This window comes from Solanum dulcamara, chromosome 4 (genome assembly GCF_947179165.1).
Source record: "Solanum dulcamara chromosome 4, daSolDulc1.2, whole genome shotgun sequence".
Lineage (NCBI taxonomy): Eukaryota > Viridiplantae > Streptophyta > Magnoliopsida > Solanales > Solanaceae > Solanum > Solanum dulcamara.
In genome coordinates, this window is record NC_077240.1 from 8,773,465 (window position 1) to 8,799,250 (window position 25,786).

Genomic DNA, 25,786 nt, shown 5'->3' on the forward strand with positions numbered 1-25,786 from the left:
TTTTTAACATGATATTAGATCAGTATCCATCCTAATTCTTGGGCCCTGATATTAGTGTCCAAATTAAAACTACCAAACATCAGATAATCAACCCGTAGCATGCGCGGGGTTGGGGTGGAAGTTGATCATCGAAGCCTAGGCAATAACGATTAAGCAATTTGAGTGTTGATGTAGCAAAGAACCACCTTCATAGTCATAGGGGGTGGAGGTGGGGAACAGTCTCATAAGGTGGTTTAAGAGATTGATGGTCTCTTTAATATTACTTGGACAATTCTACTCTCATTAACTAACTTCTGCAGTTAAATTGATCCAAGATTACTTCTTTTTTTAGCATGATATCAAAGTAGGACCCATCTTAATTCTCATTTTCGATGTTGAACCCCCATACACTTCTTAAACTGACTTTTAAAATTGAATTAGGTCGAAAATTCCTTTTTTCTTAAAAAACATAATTGAGGAGAGCTAGGTCACGGATGAAAATGCTCATTAGCATTTCTTTTCCCCCTCTGTTTTTATTACTACAATATTTTTTTGTGCATTAAATGTGAATAAGGCCAACGACAAGAAGTACAACAAAAGAGGTCAAAACGAAGGTCTACAAGGCAGATGGGTGTTGTGGGGATGTATCCAATGCAATCCATATAAATAAATATAATAGTACATAATAATTTTGGGTTTTAGTCCTCATATACACAAGCAGTATATATTTGTAATGCAAATTGCTGAGCTGTGGATTCGATTTAGGGAGGATGAACATTTACTAGGAGGTCCTTAATTAATTTGACATTAAAAGCTTGTGGTCCCATATAACCAAAGGACATAATCACAAAATATTTTTATAGAGACAACGATTGAAGATTACATTAAAAAAAAGGGGGCTTTGGCCCTCTGTGGGGTTTCTTCCTCAATAGACTCTATGTCGGTCTTCCCTATTGTTACAACCTTTTTATTAGCCTTTGTGGGGTAATTATATCTTCTTTTATAATCAACTAACTATCTCTATGAACATCATTCTCTTTAAGGTTAAAAGTTTTTCCCATTCTTTCAACTTCACCAGACACTTATTGTTACAGTATGTCCGATGACGATTTGATTTTACTTTAAAACAGTAAATCAATATGCATATGGTTAAGTCAATCTCCCACATCGACGGAATGGGTCCTTTAGTCTTGTTATATTTGATCAATCTTTCATTTATAATCTACTTTCTGAAGTTGAGTTAGACTGATATTCTTTATCTAACATGGAATTAGATTCAGACCCCACTGTGTTATAAGTCTCCCACATCGGTGGGGGATGGATCAATTAGGCTTAGGTCCTATATCTAACAAAAACGGTCTTCGTAGATCGACGAATGATGCAATGACACATATTGATCGGTCAAATAGTCAAAAAAATCTTCGAATAACATCTTCAGAGTAAGACCGGTAAAGGCAACTCAGTTCGTGAAGCATCCGGAGTTGATACTGTTGGCATCGCCTAAAAAAAATGGATCTTCGAATGATTGCCCAAGTCCAAATAAGGAGGTCAAAGGATCCATCCCCACAGGTGTGGGACACTTAACACCCCATCACGCCAAGGCTGAAAGCCTGGTGCATGGATCGACAACAAGATCGATGGTTTGAATGAATCGGGATGGTCCTGATTCTAATAATACGAAAATAAATTCAACCGATGTGGAGACTTAACATCCTACCGGTAATATCCAGGGCTGCTCCTTAGGATTTCTCTATTAATAGTGACCTAATCATTTGCAACAGGGGTTTCGCATTTTCAAATCAGCACTTAGCATTTACTACTTAAGTTGTACTGCATAAGCTCTTAGCCACTTCCAACGATAACTGATTAATTTAATTTAATTTTGGTAAAGTTACTAATTACAGGACGTCAAGAGGAGTTGCTCGGATAGTAAGCATCTTTCACCTCCAACTCTAAAGTTGTGGATTCTAGTCATCTAGGGAGTAAAAAAAAGAATGGAATCTCTCAGAAAAAGGTAAAACAACAACAACAACAACTAATGACCAGATAAAGAATGAAAAAGAAAGGGAGTGAGTTGAGCTATATGTATTTGGAGGTTAAAACATGTCAAATCGATATATGGGTTGGGTTATAATTTGCATAATGTATTCTTGGACTAAATAATGAGTTATATCATAGTCATACATAAGTTCATCTTCAACTTCAAAAATTTCAAATAAAGTGAAAAATATTTGAAATGTATGGTCAAACGACGCCTACTACATATTTAGGTAAGTAGAGAGCTCGTTTACACACCAAAAATATTAAACTCACAAATTATCTTCAACTTTGAGTGCTACGTTTATGACCCTATATTGGAAAACAGGGGATGGCAAGTACTAATTGTAGTAGATGTAGAATTGAAGGGTGACATGTGAATATGGGTAGTCCACATAGTTTTCAAAGAAGCAAGATCAGAGTGTCATTTTCAGCGTGTGGCTAAGAATTATTTAAAAGAGAAGAAGAAAGGCTTGGAAGTCACATATATAAGTCAAGTTTTTATGTGTGTTATTACATGATTGAAGTATAGCTAAGCTAGCTGTACAATGTACGAGAATAGAAAGGGAAATCCAAGACGCGTCCAAATTCCAAATCAAATAATTTAGCCTTCCTTCTGAACATGCCTTTGCCCCATCCTTACTGTGCTACGCGTCATGTAAATGCGACCTTTGATCCAAATCACCTTTGTAACGTAACAAAAAATAAAGTATCAAACCTTTTGATATTTAGCCCAAGAGAATATATAACCACCTTTCGATAAATTAGGATTCTGAAAAAATTTAGGTACGGTTAATACCAAAAAAAAACCGGCCTAGATTCTTAAAATTCATATTTCTCTGTTCTCCAAGTTCTGGTTCAAATTGAGGACACATGACATAAGTGGCTCGCATACCCCTACAATTATAGCTAATATACCCTTTGTTTAGAGCTAATATACCCTTTGTTACAAAAGTGGCTCGCATACCCCTACAATTATAGAAATGACTCACATATATTCTATCGTTACTAAAATAGCTCACATATACCCTTTTATCTAACAGAATTAAAAAAATTAATTTAAATTATTTTTTTTTAATTTTTTAAAATTCATGTAGGGGAATATATAATCCTTTTTCACACAAGTTTTTTTTTGACTCTTTTTATTATAATTATTTGAGTTTCTTATTTTATTGCTTTCTTTCATTCTTTAAGAAGTAAAAATATAAGAAATAAAAAAAGTGTGAATGAAAAAAGAGAAAAAATTGTAAAGTATATTTTTCGGATATGTTGTAATTTATTTTTTGTATCTGTAAAAAAATTGGGGCATATATGATCAATTTTACAAGAAAGTGCAAAAATAAATTTGATCATAAAAATAATAAATTTAAATTAGCCGTTAAATTAAAGAAGCCAAAAAAATATATATGTGAGAAGAATCAAATATACTCCTAAATGAAAGTTTTTTTAATTAAAAAATAAATATAAAATTATTTTTTCACTTTCGTTAGAGAAAAGGGTCTATGTGAGTCATCTGTGCAACATTAAGGGTATATATAAGTCACTTTTTTTAACGAGGGTATATCAACTCTAAATATCAAATTTGAGAAGCTCTTTACCTTAATTTTAACATATGTCAATGCGTTCCTAATCCAAGTAAAAAACCCGAGGAAAATAAAGAGAAAGAGAAATGGAGAGGAGCCGGCAATTGGAAACGCCCTTAACTTTGTAAAAGTAAATCGTTTCTAATATAACTTTTAAATGTGAGTAACCGGCCCCTTCTCTACAAACCCACTAATTATGTAATCCTTGTTTTCTTATTGGATGAGCTGCGATTATAAAGAAAATTGATTTTTTTTAGCTACACTCGATGTTTCTATAAAATCAATGAGTACAAGATGTGATTTAATTTTATAATCACTCAACTATGTCTAATTAAGCGATATGACTTGTCAAATTTAATTATGTAATTTAATATAAATATCATGTGTGATTAATTATGATAAAACCTTGATGTGATTGAAACACTCTTGCCGATGATTAATGTACCCTTTCCTTTTTCCATCTATTCTCCACCTTCCCCTCTCAGTTGTCAACTTGTCATCATGCAATGCAAAAAGAAAAAAAGTTAGTAGTAATATATGTTTAGAGATTCATTAAATTTCAAGCCTATTGAGAAAGGACTAGAGAAAATGTTGCACATAAATTTTAGGAAGATAATGTTGATAGATTGTTACGGGTAATTTTTTAACAATTAATTTATAATTTGATTGTTATATATCAAACGGTATATAAAATATTAATTTACACAGTTGCACATATTTTAAAAACAAATTAAATTATACGTGCATCTTCACTAAACTGAGTTGGTAACTTAAAATTAAGTAGATCTACATGTTATAGCAAGTGTAATAATGGGGGAAAAAAGTCATTCAAAAGAGAATGAAAGAAAAGAAATGAAACATATTTTAATAGTGCAGTTGGTTGGGTATCGAACTTTTATCCGCAATTTTCTTATTTTTCTAAAAAGAAGGACAAGAAATGATGGTTGGAGATAAAACTAAAGTTATGGAAAAATCAAAGAGCTTTTCAAGGAAGTTATTAAGTGGTGATGTGAAAGTATATATATGAAGTGAAACTGATGAAGATTATTATAATAAAGTTATTAAAAGCCTATAGCAGTAAGGGGACATAATCTTTGTGTCCTTGAACAAATGGAAGTGATGCTTTTCTGAGTTATCTCCAAAGACAACTTTACTAATTAAGCACTATTTGGATACAATGAAGGACAACTAATTGACAAGAAAGAACAACAATAACACAAATAATGGGATTCCACTTTATGGTTAAATCTTAATTAGTGTACTTGATTGCTTTCGACGTGTTAACTTTTTTTGATAATTTTTCAATTAAATTCATTAATTCGATTATTACTAAACAGTTATCAATGCCTCCTTCATCCTCCCTTCTGCCCCTCTCTTAGAGCCCGTTCTTAAAAAAATAATTTTTATGTATGAAGTGCTGAAAGTTATTTTTATAAATAAGCAGTTGAGTGTTTGAATAAAAGTGCCTAAATGAGGAAAATAATTTGAATTTTAGGGTTAAAAGAATAAAAAGGGTAGTTTGGGAATTTAGTTAAAATATAAGGGATATAAAAGTAATTTCTATGGTCAAAGAAAATTACTTTAAGCACTTAGAAAAAAAAAAGTTAGGAATCCTAACTTTACATTTTTGACTGACTTTAAAAACTTTATGACTTAAAATTAGCATTAGACAAACACGTTCAAAAGATAAAAGAGAGCTTTAAAGCTTATCCAAATGGGCTCTTAATCACTTTTTCACCCTTTGATTGCATTTTATCTTTTTTATTTTTATTTTTCCCACCTATCAAGAAGAAGGGTTGAGAAGAAATTAAAATTAGATTCTCAAGAGACGAGAAAAAAGAAAATTCTAATTAAAGGAGAATATATTTTAGCAAGTAATTACATAGAGAATTAATAGCCAAAACCTTTTCGGCCTTCTTAGAAAGTAGAGGGCATGTTACGTTTTTGAATCGATAATCATTCTTTTCTTCTTAATCTAGCCTTTTTCATCTGTCAAGACCAACAAAAAATAATACATGAATATTCATTTGTTGTCCATGAACTACAATTTTTGATCTGTCTTAAGTCATGACTCAGCCTCCGTGGACAAATTTTGATTTGATTTTCAAAGTATAATTAATAAAAATAAGTCTCACAAAGATAATTTTATTAAGATAGTGTCAAATCAACAAAGAACATATTACGAGAGGTAGCATAATCCACTCCCTACACACCTATAATTCAAGATTATCCCATTTTTAAACAAGGCGCATCTTTTTAAAGAAGGATCATCTAGAAGAAAAATGATTCTTTTACAGTTGTTTACTATTTTTTCTTGTTTGTAATTAGTTATAATGATGATTGATGACAATGAAAATGCTCGTCTAGTCTCTCTTTATGGAAGTGACTGTGCACTTTTTCATCTAAAAATATAAAAAAAATAAAACATTTCATGTCGGTCATTTAGAGCATATAAATGGAAAGAAATTTTTACTAACGCAACGGGGTCCATTTTGAAGATGAGATGACGTTAATACAACCTATAAACAGGACATTTCACATTTTTAGGAAACATAATCACATGGTTATCTTTTCAAGGTTAGTTAATTAATAATTAAAATATTAATAATCTCATGTCATGTCATGTCAAAGTTCAAAGCATTTGATGCAACGAGGCATGATAACATAAACATGAGGTTTTCTTACCATAAATGGAAACTTAAAATCACATTAAATGATTAATTAGTGCTAAACTACACCCTTATTGCATCGCTTTATCCATCACTTTAGCCCATTTAATAGTCTTAACTAACCAACCCAAAAAATATATATATAAACAAAAGGAGTTTTAACTAACCTTTTTGCAGTTGTAAGTTGAAAAGATATGATAGAAACTAATAGAAAAAAATTAGCCTTCAAGAAGAAGGCAAGTTAGGTTAATCATTATTATTGTTATTTGTGTTAAACTGTTGATATAGTAATGTGTCTAAAACAGCCCCTTTAATAGAATTCCATTATCTAAAAAAGCTTATTATAAGACCTTTAATTAACCCCATCAATTACCCAAAGCTTTGTCAATGAAATGCCAAGGTCTGCCCCCCCCCCCCCCCCCCCGCGCGCGCCCTTATTTTAAATTATTACATAGATATATGCTTTTTGCCATTGTAGTGGACAAATGATGGAGGACTTTCTTCTCACATTTACATGATTAACTTTTCATTTTTTTTAGGTAGAGAGTTTATTGCCCATAATGAACTATTTGAGATTCTAATTGAGGTGGGGAAGACTCTCTTTGAGTTGAGTCTTGTCAATTGTGAAAAATTGTTTAGAGGGTTACATTGTCGACTTTCCATTGGATAATAATTGTCTTGATAAACACTTATTAGAGGGAGGAATTGAAGAGTTTTTGTACAAAACTACTATAATTTACCTAAACAATATATCTAATCCATTTCCCATCAAAGTCCAATAAAATGATCACCATGTACCTCCTCATAATTTATTTCTTCTCTATGTCCCAACAACTCCATTACACTCTTGTTTTCGTTTTGTTCTTTTATCATTTATTCCCTTCTCTTCTTTTCTTCTTTTTCGAAATTCTAACGCAAAAAATATATTTGAATTATTATTTTTTTGTGAATTTTATATTTAATTATTTATTATTTTTTATTTATTTAAACTATCATTATCTATATATTAAAATAGAATTGACTAAGCTAGTGTTTGAAAACAATCTTCAACAGACGTGTGAGAGCTAAATTTGTCCATTAAATTTCATCCACGTGGATAATTAAGCCGACTAGTATATGTATATGTATATGTATATGTATATGTGTATGTGTGTATGTGTGTGTGTTTGTGTATGTATTTTCTATTTCTCACTTGATTCACTTTTAATCCCTCCTCCCCCTCCCCCCCCCCCTTTTATTTTTAGACCCTTTTCTTCATTTCTTCTTCTTTAATTAGATTTTCCCCCTCCACTTCTTCTTCATTTAGCAGTCTCTATTTTTTATTTTTTTTTACTATATAGATAACGACTAATGGACGTAGATTTGTGAGAAATTAGCTTTGTTAGTTTGATTTTTGTGGCTAAATTTTCTTACGAATTTATAAATAGCTATAGAATTTAAATTTTTGTAAGTTAATCGTTTGTGGACGTAGGTTGGTGATCATCACATTAATGTTTCTATGTTCTTCTATATCACATTAATGTTTCTATGTTCTATTTCTTTTTCTATTGTAATAAACACACTTTAGTTACTTAATTATCATGCTTAACACACCCTTTCATATATGAGTTTTATTTTATTAGTAAAATATATGATAATTCTTTTATTTTAACAATGAGTGCAGTGAGAATTGATCGTAGAACCTCCATATGTATGCTGTAACATAAATTGGAGCAACCTCGTATAAAAGTTAAGCTGTTAGCTGAAATTACACACTTTATTTAATTAATATTCTTTTAACACTACTTACGTATATTTAGAGAATCACAAAGAGAAAAGGTTGAGTTTTATGATTTTATTTTCACTTAGATAATATTGAAAATTGTAAAAAAAAAGAAGAAGGTATATATATATATATATTATTATTTTATTTTTTTAATAGATATATTTTAGAACTTTGGATTACACTACTCAATCTTATATATTATTATATAAAGTTTTTATAAAAACATCTAAGATAATGTATCACAAACACAGGATTGATATATTATTAGTTCAAATTAATCTTAACAATAATAATATTACTATTTAATACTTTCTGTTTTTTAAGAATACTATATTAAAAATAATATGTATGAAAAAAAATAAAAGTGTTGACACCCAATTTTAGCTCTCTATAATATTGATTAATTTTTGGACTTTTTCAATTTCAAACCATTTAAAATACTTAGTTGTATGTATTTTAGGTTTTTCGAGTTGGAAATGGATGTTTGCATAAAAGTGTCGATAATTGATGGGTAACTCTTCGACCAAGACTCGATAGTGTCATTTTAGAGACGAAGAGATGCTCAAATGACCACCATGCACTTTTAGCCAGATGTAAAAACATTGTGGTTCAAAACAATGTGGATGTAGTTGATCCACAACATGAACTAATTCAATCACAACACAATTCCTATATGAAAAAGAAGTTGAACTATAACCAAAATCAGTACCAAATGAACCATATAACTTTTCAATTCCTTATATCCCTATTTTCTTCGTATTCAGTCTCATAGATTGGTTACAGTACCCACAATTTTATAAATTTTGCGAAAAATGCTATCGAAATATTTAATCTTTCTCTACATAGTCTTATGGTTGGTGTGGACCAAGACATAAATGATGATTCTATAATCCAAATCTATGACCCTTCTGAATCCAAATGGTGCTCATGTCGATCTTTACTCTCCTTCTTTTCTCTTCTCGCGCGCTCCTCATTATATCAAAACTTTTGTTCTCCTTCCCAAAAATACAGAAATCTGATAATTCTGACAACCCTTATTTCATTTGTACACTGTCACGCTAGCAGAAGCTCCATATGTAGAAGCTTCTCGAATGGTTCAAGTGCTCCTTTTTTTTATTTCGCGATTCGTACTTTGCAAAATTCTCAAATGGATCTTTTGATTCGTGTTACATTTCAAATTTAGTCCAAATTTCACTCATCAGATTTCCCAAAACGCTTCGAATTTCCCTAATATGTACTTCTATCCATTCACTTTAATGTTTCAGAGGGAATTTCTCAAATAAAACACACAAAAAATTTCATCTAAAAAATAGATTTTTGGACAAAAGAACGTCTCAAAGTTGATAAATTCTAATTTAGGAATAAAAGAGTTTGAGATTTTCAAAAAAAAAAAAAAAAAAAACTCCCTCGGATTCCGGCGAAGTTCTATTTTGATATTGGAGTAGATTCAACCCACTTTATTTTCTCATAAATAAACATTTTTTTTTCCTTTTCTACAATTCCTTGTAAAAACAAAGAAAAGTTGTCAACAGAAATGATACCAAAATTTGTAGAATAATTAGAAGGAAATGACACCAAAATTTATACAATTATTGTTCTTTTATTTTATTTTTTCATGGTGGTTTGGTCCTATTTTCTTCTTCCTCGCTTTTTTCCATTCTAATTATTGTTATAATTTGCGGTCATTACAAAAAAAATTAAATTAAGTATGAATTTCGCTACAATTGACAACGGATAACATCATTTTGCTACAAAATTCGTCAATTGCTAGTTTCAATTTTTATATTGTGCTGTTTAAGCGTGAGTTTGTTATTTTTAAATATACATAGTATATTAATACATTATATAAAATAAAAGTGAACAAAGGCTGCTAAGTAAAGTCAAATTCAAAGAAGGAAAAAGTAGACAGAAAAAGTAAGCAGAAAAAGGAAAAGGAAAGGAAAAGAATTTTCTAATATAATTGGGTTTTCCTTTTTCTAAAAGGAAAACACAAAGTTTTCATATATTTGGCTAATCCTTTTCTTATAGGAAAAAATTTATGATTCTATAAATATAACTCATTCTTTCTAACATAACAACATTCACAATGTAGTCCTAAGGGTTTTGAGAGTTTTGTGTAGGAGAGAGAGTTGTACATCAAGATAACTATTGTATTCTTGAATGTCCTCTTTAGTAGTTCTTCCTTTTACAAGAGAAGAGTCTTAATTGTTGTTTTCTCCTTGTATTTGAGAGCGGTGTACTCCATATATATCATAATAGTAAAAATTCTTCTGCCCCGTGGTTTTTTCCCTTTATTTGTTTGAGGGTTTCCACGTAAAATTCTCGTGTCCAATTTATTTTCCTTATTTATCATCATATCAAACTTTAGTTGTGGTGTTTCCTCCCCCAACATTATATAAGTTGAGATTATTGAAAATCCATAATTTTTAAATCATAGATCCGCCGCTGCAAATAGTTAAATAGTTAATCGCCTCTTAACTTGAATTTATTGAAACATTTTTGCTTTTAAATGTGGGAATTGTTGATTTTTTTTTCATGATTGTATTAGGGAAAATACATGGGTGTTCAAAGGTGTACACATAACAATCGAAGCAAATCCAAGGATGATATTTTGAAAAATAATAGAATTATATACAAGAGGTTTTGGTCAATATCTCATTTCAGATACAATTGGAGATAGTCATGCATGCATCCCCAAATTAGAACATTCTTTTGCTCTGTCTTTACTGTTTGCTATTCAGATCTAACAAAGTAAAGGTTTAAAAAAAAATTGAATTAGTACCGAAAATTAGAACCTATTGGGTTAGAAGATTATTATAACTTGTGACTTCTAACTATGCTTATTTAGAACATAACTAGAGTCTATTATAATTTAATATTGCTACTCATTGGTCTTCACGTGTTAGGGATGACCAGAGTTATTATAACTAATTTAAGTATCTTATACATTAATCCCAAATGTTTTTGTTAATGATTTTTAGAGAAATACCCTAGTACACAAGAGCCCCGAAATACACCGGGACATTAAACTCAAGGTCTTTAACTTAACATGACTTATAACTTTCTCTATGCACTCATTAAATGCATAAATTTGTCAATGTTTAATTGCACTATTTGTATATAATTCACAGTATTTAGTCGGTATTATGTTTTAAAAATGAGATATTAAATCTTTTTTTCTCTCTTTTTCGTTTTTTGTAAACACTTGGAGTGGGAGTTTCACTTGAAACTCATTTTGGGCTTACTTAAAAAACACATTGGGCCACCGGCTATTAGGAATGGAAAACTTATTTAGATATATTATATTAAGAAAATATTTATCATTTACGGTAATAATATTTTTTTTTCATCAGACACGTATAATATATTTGTAATATAATTTTAATACATATTATAGAGAACAATTTATAAAACACATATAATATAAATTTTCTTCATGGATAATACATTTATCACACACTTTAATACACTTATAATAAATTGTGTCAATTTCATACCAAACAAGCATAATACATTGCTTATTACTAGTTGACGACTTTCCCTCTTCCCTTTAGGACTAGCTTGCGTTTTTCATTATTTAAGAATTAAGAACGCAGTTTTTTATGTGAATTAAAACCAATTGATAACTTTTTCAACTTAGCTCCAAAAGCCCCCTTGCTCAAGTATTTTGATTTTTCCAAATTGCTTAAGTTAGTTTCTGAAAATAGGATATAGAAGTCCAAAACTAATTTGTAGCCCCAAATCCATTTTCTAAAATATGGTCAGACCATTTAAACATTTTCTGGGAAGAAAAATAGAGCTGGCCAGACCCAATTTGTTTTGCTCAATAACTAACCTCTTTGTAGAAGATTCGGCCCATTTCAAGTTATCTTCAAAACAAGATCCAAGTATGATGTTTTTCAAATATACTTCTATCCTATACCTTATTTTATCATATACATATACTAATTTTCATACACATACATTAGTCATACATACACACCACATATTATTTTACTTATATTTATATAATACTTATAAACGGTTTTTACTCATATACATCTTTGATGTGTATACATATCCCGTCCCTCCAAATGTTGCATATATTACAAGTTAGTGATGAAAAAACCATGTGCACGGGTCTAATATTTGTTCATAAATTTATTTATTTTGAGGTGGTGTAAATTAAATAATTTTTTAAAATTCAAAATAAGTTATATTTGTGTAGTAGTAAATCATCATATTAAGCGTAAAATGAATATCTGATAAATATTACTAATATTGATAAATTTTAAGTGGTGTTGATTAAATAATTTAAAAATTTTGCTCTAAAATAAATTATATATATTTTTGTGGAAATAAATCATCTCATTTTTTTTTCTTGAAAACCTGATGTGAGGGACCCTATTGGGATGTCCATAATTGAAGTATTTTTCTTCATCGACTATTAATTTTTACTCATAATTATAAAATTTACACAAATATTAGCTACATTCAAAATAATAAAACTATAACTAAAGAACATGAATTCTAAACTAAAGGGGCATATCTAAAGTGGGTCCCAGAGTTTAAGCAAAATATCCTGCGTCAACTCCCTAAATACTTTACATGTATTACATTTGGTTAATTTTTTCACATTATATTTCCGTATATTACCCCATATACCACTATATCACCCTGTATATCTCATGTATATCACTCTCATACATTTTTGTGTATATCACTTATATATTTTATATACCTCCTTTCAACTCCAAATTTTTCAAATCACTTGAGCCATTTTTATTATCACTTCTTTTGACCCTTTCTTTTGTCAAATAAATATTGAAATAAATAATCCCTTTTATTAATCCGACTATGTTTAAGAATATCTTAGAATAAGATCTGAGGATGCCTTTACTTTCCCCTTCAAAGTAAATAAAATTCTTACCCAGAATTTCACCAGCTTTCAAAGATCATAAACAGTCTACACTTGCAAATAATTTTCCTAAATTTTCCCCTAAAAATTAGGTGGAAAACTATTTTGACCTGTTTGGTCACTAACAAAGTTAGTGTGTCTATGTTGCTTATGTTATTACCATGTATCCGTATAGCGTATTGCGTGAAAAACTATCCGTATATCCGCGTCCTATATTGCTAGAGTATGTCCATTATATTGTTATATGATAGTACGTACGTAAGAAATTAGATCAAACAGTTTGATACATAATGATTTGGTCTGCTTGTCTTGTTCTCCCAGAAAGCACTTTAACTATCTTCCGGATGATGTATTAGTTAATATTCTGTGCAGACTCCCAGCAGAAGGCTTACTCCGTTAGCAACAAGTTTGCAGAAAATGGAATTGTTTAATCTCAAGAAGAATTGTTCAGATGGACCTCTTCCAATTCTGGGATATGGAAGATCAATACAGTGAGACAATCATTGTTGATGACAAAGGTATTGAGCATGGTTATATGAATTTGGAGGTAAAAGTAGGTAGATATGCTTGCTGACCACAAGGGTACATTAGTCATTTCCGAATTATAATGCTGCTATCAGTGCTATGGACCTGTAATCTGGACAAGTTAACTTCAAATTTTAATTTGCAAAAAATACTTAATACATTCATATGAATTCCCTTTGCTTCCTATTTTATTCTGCCGCATTATCTTCCAGTGATGTCTTCCAGGTGTTTTGGTCAATCTTCTCTAACCCGCTTCCAATTACTGTCCCCGTTTTAGAGGAACCATCATTTTTTCTAATTCCTATCACTACGCTCAATTTTGAACCCCACCCCACACCTGTAAAAATTTATTCCTACTCCATAATGACTTTGATCAATAAATGCATGTACATTGACTCTCAGCACTTAATTACAATCAATTAATAATATTTTCACCGTACTAAGTCACTTAATTATAGTAAATTCACATAGTTTACTATAAATGCCCGTATTTACCTTCAATTCCCATCAAAGTTGAAAAGAGGTGTCCCTTACTGTAGAATTTTACAAGTCCTAAAAGATGGATCTCCACGATGTTGGATGCTGTTCATTTCAATTTTACCCTTTTATCCATTTTTAAAAAAATTTAATACAATGAGGGTTATTATGTCAAATTCAGACTTTCTTTTTGATGCTGCGATCACATAAAGACGGCCTAATAATTCAATGTTGCTTATCACGGACTCCTCACCGCTAGTAAGTTTATAAAAATGAAAATGATTAAGATGAATTCGTAATAAAATAATGCCTATAAATCAGTAAGTTACAGAACATTCTGAATGGCCAATGGTTTTAAGGAAAACTTGTACAGTTGTACCGCTCAGAATTTTGTATCTTAGTATTATTGAACAGTGGTGGAGCTGCATAAAGTGGCACTAGTGACAAAGGAACCAATCATGTTGCTTAAGAGCTAGCCAATATCCAACACCCCCCCCCCCCCCGCCTTCCACGCCCAATGTTTCTCTAGATCTCTTTCCTTTAAGGATTTTGAATTCCCAAACTTTTATCACTAGTTCACAGAAAAACAATGCTCCCTTATCTGTTATTCTTGCTTTTAGCACACGCTGGTTGGGTAACCACAGCAGATCTAGGAAATTGTTCTCTAGTTAAAAATATATTCATTTTAGCCGGGCAGAGCAACATCTCTGGCCGAGGCGGAGTGATTAATCACTCACTCCGTTCCGGAGTAGTTAATGAGTCGTGGGATGGTGTTATCCCACGTGAATGTGAGTCAAACCCAAAAGTCCTCCGACTCAGCGGAGGGCTTAGATGGATTGAGGCTCATGAACCTCTCCACAAGGACATAGATGTGAACAACACTTGTGGGATTGGGCCAGGGATGCCATTTGCCAATACAGTTTTGAAGAGAGATCCAAGTATTGGAGTAATTGGGTTGGTTCCTTGTGCCGTTGGAGGAACGAGTATTACTGAATGGGCTCCAGGCGGATTCCTTTACAAGGAGATGATAAAGAGGACAAAGGCGGCCACTCGAGACGGCGGAAAGATCAGGGCGTTGTTGTGGTACCAAGGTGAGAGTGATACAAAGACACTTGAAGATGCCAAAATGTATAAGGTTAGATTGGAGAGATTCTTCAAGCATATGCGCCATGATCTGGAATTGCCTAATCTCACTGTGATTCAGGTAACTGAAAAGTATTATGTTCTTTGAGAAAATCATTGGATATGCAAATTGTTCGAGCTTACTATCCTTTTAGTACTATTAATTTCATCATCTTTGTTCTTACACTACATTAAACTCAAACTGTGTCCTAGAACGTTTGCTCCGTTTTTCTTTGAAAAAAAAATGACTATATTTTCGTTAATAGTATATGTTAGTTTTAGGAATTGAAGTTGGAAATCTTTTTTTTAGTCTTTCATCATATTACACTTTGTAGTTCATTTCAATACTCTAAACCATTTCTACTCTTTTGTCGTGAGAACAAAATTAAATTAATTTATGTGTTGCGGTGAGATTGTCTGTTTTAGATTTGAGTTCTGATTATGGAGAAAATTAAATTAATTTAAACATTCTTTTAAAGGTGTAATGGTTTCGTTAGAAAAGATATGTCGGCACGTTAGTTTAAAAGGTACAGTGCAATGAGTGAAGATGTGATTGTAATAAGAAGAGATAAGAGATGTTTAGGTAAAAAGAAAATGTTTAGTAGAAGAGATAAGGTGGGTCCTAAAAATATATTGGGGGAATTTTTGGTGCAGGTGGGAATTGCAACAGCACTTGGACCATACATGGAATTGGTCAGGGAAGCTCAGCGAGAGATAAATATTGGGAATGTGAAATATGTGGATGCCAAAGGGCTGCAGATTGGACCAGATTACACGCACCTTACTACTGTTGCACAAGTTCAGCTTGGGCAGATGCTTGCTGATGCCTTCCTTCGCAATTAGACCTGCTGCCTGCTGGGCTCACCTAAATATTGTTACTCTTTATCTCACATTTTCTCCCGCATGTAACAATATTTAAAGGAGTAACCGACTCCATTCACATGGTCTACAAATTTCACGCAGTCAGAGTCGATGCTTACAATATTTATCTCTTGTATCGTTAGTTTAAATACAATATTTATTTTAATTATTACTTAAATTTTATTATATCGTATCATTTAAATTCATCGTTAGGTAACGACGAAAAGACCCATTTTATGTAACAATTGATTTGGTGTGTTCGCGTAGTTATCTTAATATTTTCTTCTCATGTCATATTTATTTATTATTTAATAATTATATTTCATCTTTTACTCTATTTTTTTATACCCTACTTTTTTTTTGTAAATTTTATCATTCGAATCATGGATGTGTGACATTATATAACGACGGAGAACGATACAATCTATTCAAATACTGTATTCATTAAAATAATACAGTATGATACAATACAACAGAATACAATATATTATGAAATAATATATAACAACCATCCAAACAAAGTGCTATTGTTTTTGAATATAATATATAATTGGTTTACCTCATGCTATTTCATTTTCTATGTTTGCCTGAGTTTTTTCCTTTCACACACATGTGACAATAGCATGCATCTCATTTTTTCCTAAGTTTGTAAATTTATGAAAAGAACGTCACATAATTTAGTGACTCATGTATCATCCCCGTATATCGTCAAAGTATTTCTAGTCAGTGAAGCTCAAATGATATATATGTGTTTCTTCAAAACTACTGATAAATATTGTAAATCGATCCATAGACTGGCAAAGACACTAAGTTGGGCTCCATGACACACTCCACTGTCTTTGTACTCGTACTGTACATTTAAGTCATTGATTTTGATACTAGGTGTTCAGCTAAAATCAGGAACGGTCTATATATTGAAAAATAAGACACTTTCTAGGTCCCTATTTTTTTAGCAATAATAAGATTATTATAAGTATTCTTAAAAATAAAATAATAAATTGTATTTTCCTTTTCAATCTTTAGTCGAAGACATTCAAAAGTCTTTTTTTTTTTTACGGTATTAAACTTCAAATTTCATGTCAAATCGATATTAAACAAACAAATTAAAACGGAGGAACTACTATTTATATAAAAATTAAACCTTTTCATGTAAAAACAAAGAAAACGACTTGACATCTCTATCAAAAAAAATCCGTATACATGGCTTAAACCCGACACATTTAATTAATAAAAAACAGCCATATCCACTGAAGCACATCCGGCCGCTCTAAAATTTGCCGACTTAAAATCGTTCTTTAATTCTTTCGAGACGAAGAAAACAAAGTGCAAAACAGTTCTCAAAGCTAGTACTGTATTCATTTTCTAATTATTATTTTTTCTATATACAAACCGTTAAATTTTTAATAACTTTAATTCAATTGATATTTTGATTTATACTTTTCCGATGGACTTCAATAGAAAAATGTTAAAAATTATTTGAGTGATTTTGTAAAATCAGAGTTAAAAAAATAATGGCATAAATGAGCCTTTTTTCAAACGATAATAGCATAGATGAGCCAAACTTTTAACGAATGTCATAAATGAGCCTTTTCTCAAAGTTCGATGACATATTTGAGATTTTTCTCTTTTAGCTTTAACATGTTTTATTTTTTGTTTTCCAAAAATAATTTTAATGAAATATTTTCTTTAATTAACAGAGAAATATATAGGAATTGTTAAAATATTAAGTGGGTGGATGCCGATGAATTCTTGTTCCCCCTCAATTATTGTCTTTCTGCCTATAAATAAGGCATTGTAAAATGCAAAGTAGATGAAAATAAAAGGTTCCAAAAAAATTGTTGTTCTTCCTCTCCTCTTCTTATTTATTTGCTTTCTGTATTTTGCTTACTTTTCTTATAACTTAATTACTTTTATAACACGTTATCAGCACAAGTCTCTATCACTTCGAGCTACATTAAAAATGTAATAAAAGGGTAAGAATTTTATTTTCTTAAAATGTCGAATATCTCTAACCTTGAATTTGTTAATCTTGATATATCTCGAAAAGGCTACTCATCATGAGCACTAGATGTCGAAATACATTTAGAATTGATGGGTTTGACAGACTCCATCAAAGATGACAATATAACATCTAGTCAAGATCGTGTCAAAGTCATGATATTTCTCCGTCACCATCTTGATGAGGGGTTAAAATTACAGTACCTCACATTAAAAAACTCACATAAACTATAGAAGAATCTAAAAGAAAGATATGACCACCTGAAGTTGGTCATCCTTCCACAAGCACGTCATGATTGGCTCAATTTGAGATTACTGGATTTTAAAAATATAACTGAATATAATTCTATCTTGTTTAGAATTATAGCACAGTTAAATTTATGCGGAGAAGAAATCGCTGAGCAAGACAAACTTGAAAATACATACTCTACATTTCCATCTGCAAATATGCTCCTACAGTAGCAATATCGTGAAAAGGGTTTTAAAAAATATTCTGAATTACTTTCTCACCTTCTTATTGCTAAATGCCACAACGAACTGTTAATGAAAAATTATGATAGTCGGTCTGTTGATTCTTTGCCACTATCTGAAGTGAATCAGACAAACTATAACCAACAAGAAAGAGGTCATGGCCCAATCGTGGTCGTGCTCGTGGTCTAAGAAGAAATTATAATCATGATACTCGGCTGACACCGATAAATGATCAGCAATATAAAAAGAAGAGTGAAAAGCAAGAAGCTATAACAAAGAAAAATTCAGAAAGTATATGTCATAGATGTGGAGGTATGAGGCACTGGTCACGGACCTGCTGGTCATCAAAATGTCTGGTTCAACTATATATCAGACATCCTTGAAAAAAGCAGAAAATAATCCAGAGATAAGCTTTATCTCTGAAGCTAATATTAAGCCTATGCATCTGGATGTAGTTGATTTCTTCAATTTCCTAGAAGGAAATACGAATATTGTTAAGCTTGATAATATTAAAATAATTTTCTTTTTATTTGTCTGTACTAAATAATATGTTTATATTTTTTTAATTCATGTAAATAAATAAAATTTGTATGATGAGCCATGTTTTAATTATAATGTTTACTTTATTTTTTTTGAAGAAAAATATGGATATGCCTCAAATTTTATTTGAATCAATGATCAATCACGAGGATATTTGTGTAATTGATAATGTACGATTTATGCCTTTTTAAAGACGAAAAATATTTTTCCTACTTGCTTAGAAGAAAAGAAAATGTTACTACAATTTCTGATAATTCAAAAATTATTGAAGGCTTCGGAAGAGGTACTATATTTCTACCTAGGGGGGACAAAAATTGTTATAGAAGATGCATTGTTCTCTTCTAAATCTCCAAGAAATTTGTTAAGTTTTAAAGATATCAGCAAAAATTGATATTATGTTGAGACACTATATGAAATGAATAGTGAATACCTTGGTATAACTAATAATGTCTCATGCCAAAAATATATTTTAGAAAAATTATCAACTTTGTCGTTTGGCCTGTATTATGTAGAACTTAGTGCAATTGAAACACATTTGATCGTAAACCAAAAATTTGCTGATCTAAATACATTTGTGATATGTCATGATCGAATAGGTAATCTTGGATCAATAATGATGAGATGAAATCTTGAAAATTCAACTAAATATTTGTTAAAGAACCTAATTTTTTTTACGAATGATGAATTTTCATATGCTGCTTGTTATCAAGATAAATTAATTGCCAGACCATCAAACCTGAAGGTTGGCATAGAATCTCCTGACTTTTTAGAGCGTATACATGGGGATATATGTAGACCTATTCATCCACCTAGTGGATTATTTAGATATTTTATGTCATAATAGATGCATCATCGAGATAGTCTCATGTGTGTCTCTTATCATCCTGCAACCTAGCGTTTGCGAAGTTATTAGCACAAATAATAAGATTAAGGGCGCAATTCCCAGATTATCCAATTAAAGCTATTCGGCTTGATAATACTAGAGAATTTACATCCCAAGTTTTTGATGATTATTGCTTATCAATTAGGATAAAAATTGAAAATCATGTTGCTCATGTTCATACTCAAAATGGCATTGTAGAGTCATTTATTAAGCGCCTACAATTGATAGCAAGACCTCTACTTATGAAAATAAAATTGTCGATTAATGTTTGGGGTCATGCTATCTTACATGCATCAGTACTTGTACGTATAAAACTGATAAATTATAATAAATACTCTCCGTTATAATTAATATTTGATCATGAGCCAAATATAGTCCATCTACGAATTTTTGTTTGTGTGGTATACGTGCCTATATCACCACCACATGTACAAAGATGGGCCTTCAACAAAGATTGTGCATATATGTTGGGTTTGACTCACCCTCCATAATTCGGTACATTGAACCGTTGACAGAAGACTTATTTACTGCTCGAATTGCAGATTGTCGGTTTGATGAAATAACTTTCCCGCAATTAGGAGGAGAGAAAAAGGAACCCAAAAGAAAACTTGCGTGGAAAGTTTCATCACTATTTCATTTTGATCCATGTACCCGCACATGTGAGCAAGAGGTCTAGAAGATCATCCACTTATAAAAAATAGCAAATCAAATGCCAGATGCATTTACTGATTTGAAACGGATAACTAAGTTACATATCCCCGTAGTGAATGTGTCTATCCGGATTGATGTACCAAAAAGACCATCTACTAATATCATAGCTTCGAAATATCAAACACGCCTAAAACATGATAGACCATTGGGTTCAAAGGATAAAAATCCTAAAAAGAGAAGCGTGAGAAATAATAAAGATGATACTACAAAAGAACCTCCTAAATAAGATCAAGATTTGAGTAATCCTGATATTCCTGAATAAATCAGTGAACCCGAGACTCAAGTAAATGAAGAACTTTTAATAAGTTCTACCGGTGATGAGATAAATTTAGATCGATCGAAAATCACAATGGATAATGTTTTTGCATATAATATTGCACCGAACCTCATGCAAGATAGTGAAAGTCTTGAGCCTAAATCAGTCGAAGAATATCGACGTAGATATAATTGGCCAGAATGACAAAAGATAATTCAATTAGAATTAGAGTCACTTGCTAAACGTGAGACTTTTGGACTTGTAGTCCAAACCCTTGCATACGTTGGGTTATCTATTTGAACCCTTATCACCTACACCTTTTATGATTTTTTTTAACTGTCAGCTAAAAGTAAAAATAATGTAGCCGGCTAGATTCGAACTCGGGTCGCGCTCTGGGGATCAAGTGCCTAAGGGCCACGCTGATAAAAAGACTTCGTACAGTAAGATATGTTCAGAGAATTATTTATCATCGTTTTTTTTCCAGATATACACAAAAAAAATTAATTTGAGTTTTTTAGCTTATCTTTGTTATTTTAATTTAAAAATACATACTTATAAATCTTTTTAAATTTTATTTAAATACTATAAATCTATTTAAAAGCTATTTTATTTTAAAATCACCTAAAATAAGCGGATCTAAAGAGGCTCTAAATATGGTAAAGTAAAAATTGATTCTTTGAAATTAAGAAAACCCAAAGGAGAAGGAAAGATCTGAAATTTCATTTTTTATAAATTTTATGGGTTCGGCTGTAAGAAAATATTTATAGTGATTATGGCAGCTCTGAGCCTAGCAGCCATGGAAGCCTTGCTTAGCTTCAAAAACAGAGCTGGGTAACTCCAAAACAGCAAAATATGTTTAGAAGAGAGTCTGTCAGACAGCCATTATACTATTCCCAGGTGCACCATGGTCGGAGCTGACAACGATCATCTACTACGGCCATGACCCAAACACAGCCATGGGTGATGTTATTCACGCTCTGGTATAATGGCCACAAATCATTCACCAGACTTGGTTTTCTGTCTCCTTAGAAATCAAAGATACAGTGATACGAGCCTAGAGAACAGATCTTGTTCAAGTAAGGTTGTAACCATTTTCCTCATTTCCCTGGTTTAAATAGCATTCCGTTTGCTACTATTTTGAAATGAAAGCTGACTGTTGATGTTATAAATTTCTATGGGATTATTGAAGATTTGAGAAATTCCCAAAGATGGGAAAGAGGAGAATTTGGTGTTAAATGGGTTGCCTGTATTGTAAATGAACTGCCGGAAAGAATTCTCTATATATTTGTTTGTGTGAAGTTGGAAGAGTTAGCTTTGAAAGTTGTTCTTCATGCTTTATTTATTTGCAATTTTTCTTCTCTCCTGATGTTCTTTCAGTTATTGGGTGGTGGTGGAAGAAGAAATGGAAGGGGAAGAGAAGGTATTGGGGTTGGGGTAAACTAGGTTATAACTATCACTGTAAACATGGTATCCTAATATGTATGTTTGCGTAACTATAAGAATGTGCAATGAGGATTAATTGTGATTTTGAACAGACACAAGGGTAGATTTATTTCGATTGTTTTCTCCAGACAGCTGTTGTTTCTGAACTTGATTTTGAAGCTTCCAATATATATCTTGTTCTTTGTTGGATTCTGACTATGAGCTTGTGTATTACAGTGTTCGAAGTCATTATAGCATCCCCAATGCCTCACAAAACTCGGCCTTTGTAGCTCTTCTATTGTATGCTTCCATCCTTGTTGGAAAAGAAGAGTAAGACACTTATTTTGCTTGTATCTCTATAGAGTGGGAAAAATAATTCTTCCTTTCAACATTCAATGGCCTATTCTACAGCTTTTATGTTCAGCCTTGTTTATACATCCTCTGTCCATGTTAATGTGCATGAGAACGATGAATATCATTAAATATAATATTTGCATCACGTGGTTCATATATACATAACTCTTAGTGTTGAAAATCACATGGGAAATATGTTTACGCCTCTTTAAATGAAGCTTACAATTATCATCAATGGGTGTCATTTTGTTTACGCCTATATGTCATAATTACTCGGAGAACTTCCTTGATAAAAAATTGCTCAAAGAACTTTTAGTTGATGTGGTTTTGCCAAAACCATTCAGTAAGTTAACCAGAAGAGTGACTGCAATATCATGGGAATTCTCAATGTTTAAATCAACAAAATTCAAGAATTATATGTGAGGCTCTCTTTCCATGCATATTTTTCATCTGTAATTGATTTAGTTGTTGAAGCACAATTTTATAACTAAAAGAAGTTCAATCTTTAAATTTAGGACACCTTTCATACTTCTTGTATTCAAAGAGAATCGAATATAGGCTTTGTTTATTTTCTCTTTCTTTGTCTATTTCCAAACAGAAAGTTATAGAGAGTTGAGTCATTTTGAGTAATTCTCCCACATCGGCATCTAAGAGAAAAGTGGAGCAAAAGCAGGTAGTATTAGTAATGGACTGAGCTTTCCTAAGAACATACTTACCTGGACAGGGTCAATGGGTGATCAATAAGACCCATGGCCTAGGTTGGTGACCTCCATTGCACTTTGGAGGGGTGCTTGCCTAAGGTCGGCCCAAGTGGTCGAGCCTATGTCATAATTTGTTGCTGTGGGGGCATGCGTTCGCGCGGCCCCTACCACCAAACTTTAAACCCAATTTTTTTTGTCCATTAGTGATGATTGGAGACTGGATATACCAGAGGCAGAATAACTGTTAAAATGGTCTTTGGCAGTGAACTGTTAAAATGTCATTGGCAATAAATTTATAAGGGCTGCTTTGGTTGAGCTATGCAAAACTAGGATCTGTTAATACAGATAGCAGGCTTGCTTATGGTCCAGTCCTGTTAGCTGCTACATTGTGAACAAAATCAACCTAAGAAAAGGCTGAAAATGTTGAAAACTGATATAATCTGTGATTTGAGGAGGCTGGTGCCCGATGTTAGATGTTATTGAAAATTCATCCTTTCTTAGAGAACTTGCTTTGTTTAATTAAAGACAACACTATTCAGTTGATTGAGTTGAGGGGTGTTTCTATTTTCTATTAAAAGTGCCTTGAATTGGATTATATCTTAACCTTTCCATATTCATTTTTAACTCAAATCTGTTTTATTATGCCTCTTGACTCTTGAGTGCTCTCTGAGTATGGTTTTTAGTTTTTTCCTCCATTTCTTTTTATGATTGCCATGTTGCTGGTGACTAACTTTTTGCCAGAGGGAATGTCGGCGTCAGGATCATGAAGCATCAGTTTAAGTTCAATATTGAGGTTTGGGATTCTGTTTAGCTGGTCTTTAATTTAACTTGGTAACAAGACACCCAACTTATAGACGAAGTTGGAGACATATCGCGCTTCTGGTCTTACTGGATACACGAGTTTCTGATGTTTCCTTGGTAAATTTAATAATCAAGTTAAGCACAGACACTTAAGAATTACACATGGAAGGAAAAAGGAAGATGAATATGATACATCTAGAGCGTGATGCTTAGAATTTTAAAGATCAAATTATATAAATCAGCGTTCTTGTCTAACAAAAATATGGTGATGAAGGACATTCCCCCCACACCACCACAATCACCTAAGCTGAAGTTTATTCTACATAATGCCACAATACTATTTGGAGAATGAAATAAGTGTCAATTTTTTCATTTGCCTATAAATATTTTGAATAGTTAATTATTACTTATAACTTATATACTTTATGTAGTTTTAAAATATGTTAATTTTGTTTCAAATTAAAAAACTTAAAATTTGTATGTCAGAATTCACGTGGAAAATTTTATAGTTTGTTCCTTGTACTTTGACTCGTGTCATATAAAGCGGGGACGGAAAAATAACAACTTAGATAGTATTTTTATGTTTTTCTTTTTTTTTTATTAAGAATATATGATAGTGTTCATCAGGGTTTCGAACTTTCTTCGATAAAAAATTATACAATTTATACGTGGTTAAAATAATTTTTTTTATATATATATTGTACATGTCGAAGCCCTTTTTGATTAGTTCATTAATTTATATTTTTAGATTGTGAATCTCCTTAATAAAAATTCTGACTTTGCCACTGACTAACTGAGAGCAATGGTATGAAGTAAGAATTGAAATAATAGTGATGATAATTGAAAATACCTTTTGTCACCAAATATTATCTTTCTAAATTATTTTTTCGAAAATATTTTCTGACATACCAAATACATTGCCCTTATTTTATAATAAGATAAACCAAAATAAACAAAAAAATAAGTCCACCAAATTCCAGCTCACTGATAGGGCTTATTGGATGTGCCCAACTCAATCACAATTTATGTGGTAATTTTTGCTTTTAAATATTCAAATGAAGTTTGACTGACATTTTCTAATGCATTTTTGTATTATATTGACATGAGAAAGTAAAATTGTTTAAATCTAAATTTTAATTTTAAAATATTAATTTGTTCTAAAATTCAATTTAGCTTCTTCAAAGATTTATTAAATCAATTTTAAATAAAAAATACCATATAAATTGAACGAAGGAGTATATTTGTCAAAATTCCTGTTAATATTAACCAACGGGTTCAATATTTTTGTCGAAACACCTCTACCAGATACCATACCAAGTTACCAACCATTTGCTATAAATTAAACTATCCTCGCCTATTTTATCCATCTATCGTTCTACTTGAACAATTAGATTGACTACCCTACTACAAGTCATTTCTAAGTTCTTTTTTAGTTACTTTGAACTAATAAAAGCACATGTGCTTAATAGAGAACCCAACAATTTATTAATGTTTTCAAGATTCAAAATAACTTCATAGAGAACTGTCAAAGTTGAACCTCCAATTAAAACTCTAATACATTTTTCTCGTGACTTGAATTCATAACTTTAGAATTCACCCTTTAAAAATCTTAAAGGCATAGTATGAGGCTTATGTGCAGGAGAGAGTGCACAGGTTACCTCGAAAAAAATTCTCTCTCTATATATTTTAAAAAACTATCATATATTTTAAGAGGACGACCCTTGAACTCATTGT

The 25,786-nt window shown here is 31.4% G+C and overlaps 1 protein-coding gene, 1 long non-coding RNA gene and 2 other non-coding genes across 4 annotated transcripts; 3 read left to right on the forward strand and 1 right to left on the reverse strand.

The window, feature by feature from the left end:
• Positions 1-14,316: 14,316 nt before the first annotated feature.
• Positions 14,317-16,252, forward strand: LOC129886012 (probable carbohydrate esterase At4g34215). The gene is made up of 2 exons (XM_055960519.1): positions 14,317-15,136; positions 15,709-16,252. Exons 1-2 carry the CDS (start codon positions 14,522-14,524, stop codon positions 15,895-15,897), a joined length of 804 nt encoding a protein of 267 aa, XP_055816494.1. The 5' UTR covers positions 14,317-14,521; the 3' UTR covers positions 15,898-16,252.
• Positions 16,253-21,419: 5,167 nt separating this feature from the next.
• LOC129886013 (uncharacterized) lies at positions 21,420-23,892 on the forward strand. Its single transcript, XR_008766168.1, has 2 exons — positions 21,420-21,855; positions 22,434-23,892. It is a non-coding gene; the product is annotated as an uncharacterized LOC129886013 (long non-coding RNA).
• Positions 21,640-21,860, reverse strand: LOC129888182 (small nucleolar RNA U3). The gene has a single exon (XR_008766605.1). It is a non-coding gene; the product is annotated as a small nucleolar RNA U3 (small nucleolar RNA).
• On the forward strand, positions 23,259-23,419 carry LOC129888106 (U1 spliceosomal RNA). Its single transcript, XR_008766535.1, has one exon. It is a non-coding gene; the product is annotated as a U1 spliceosomal RNA (small nuclear RNA).
• Positions 23,893-25,786: the final 1,894 nt, after the last annotated feature.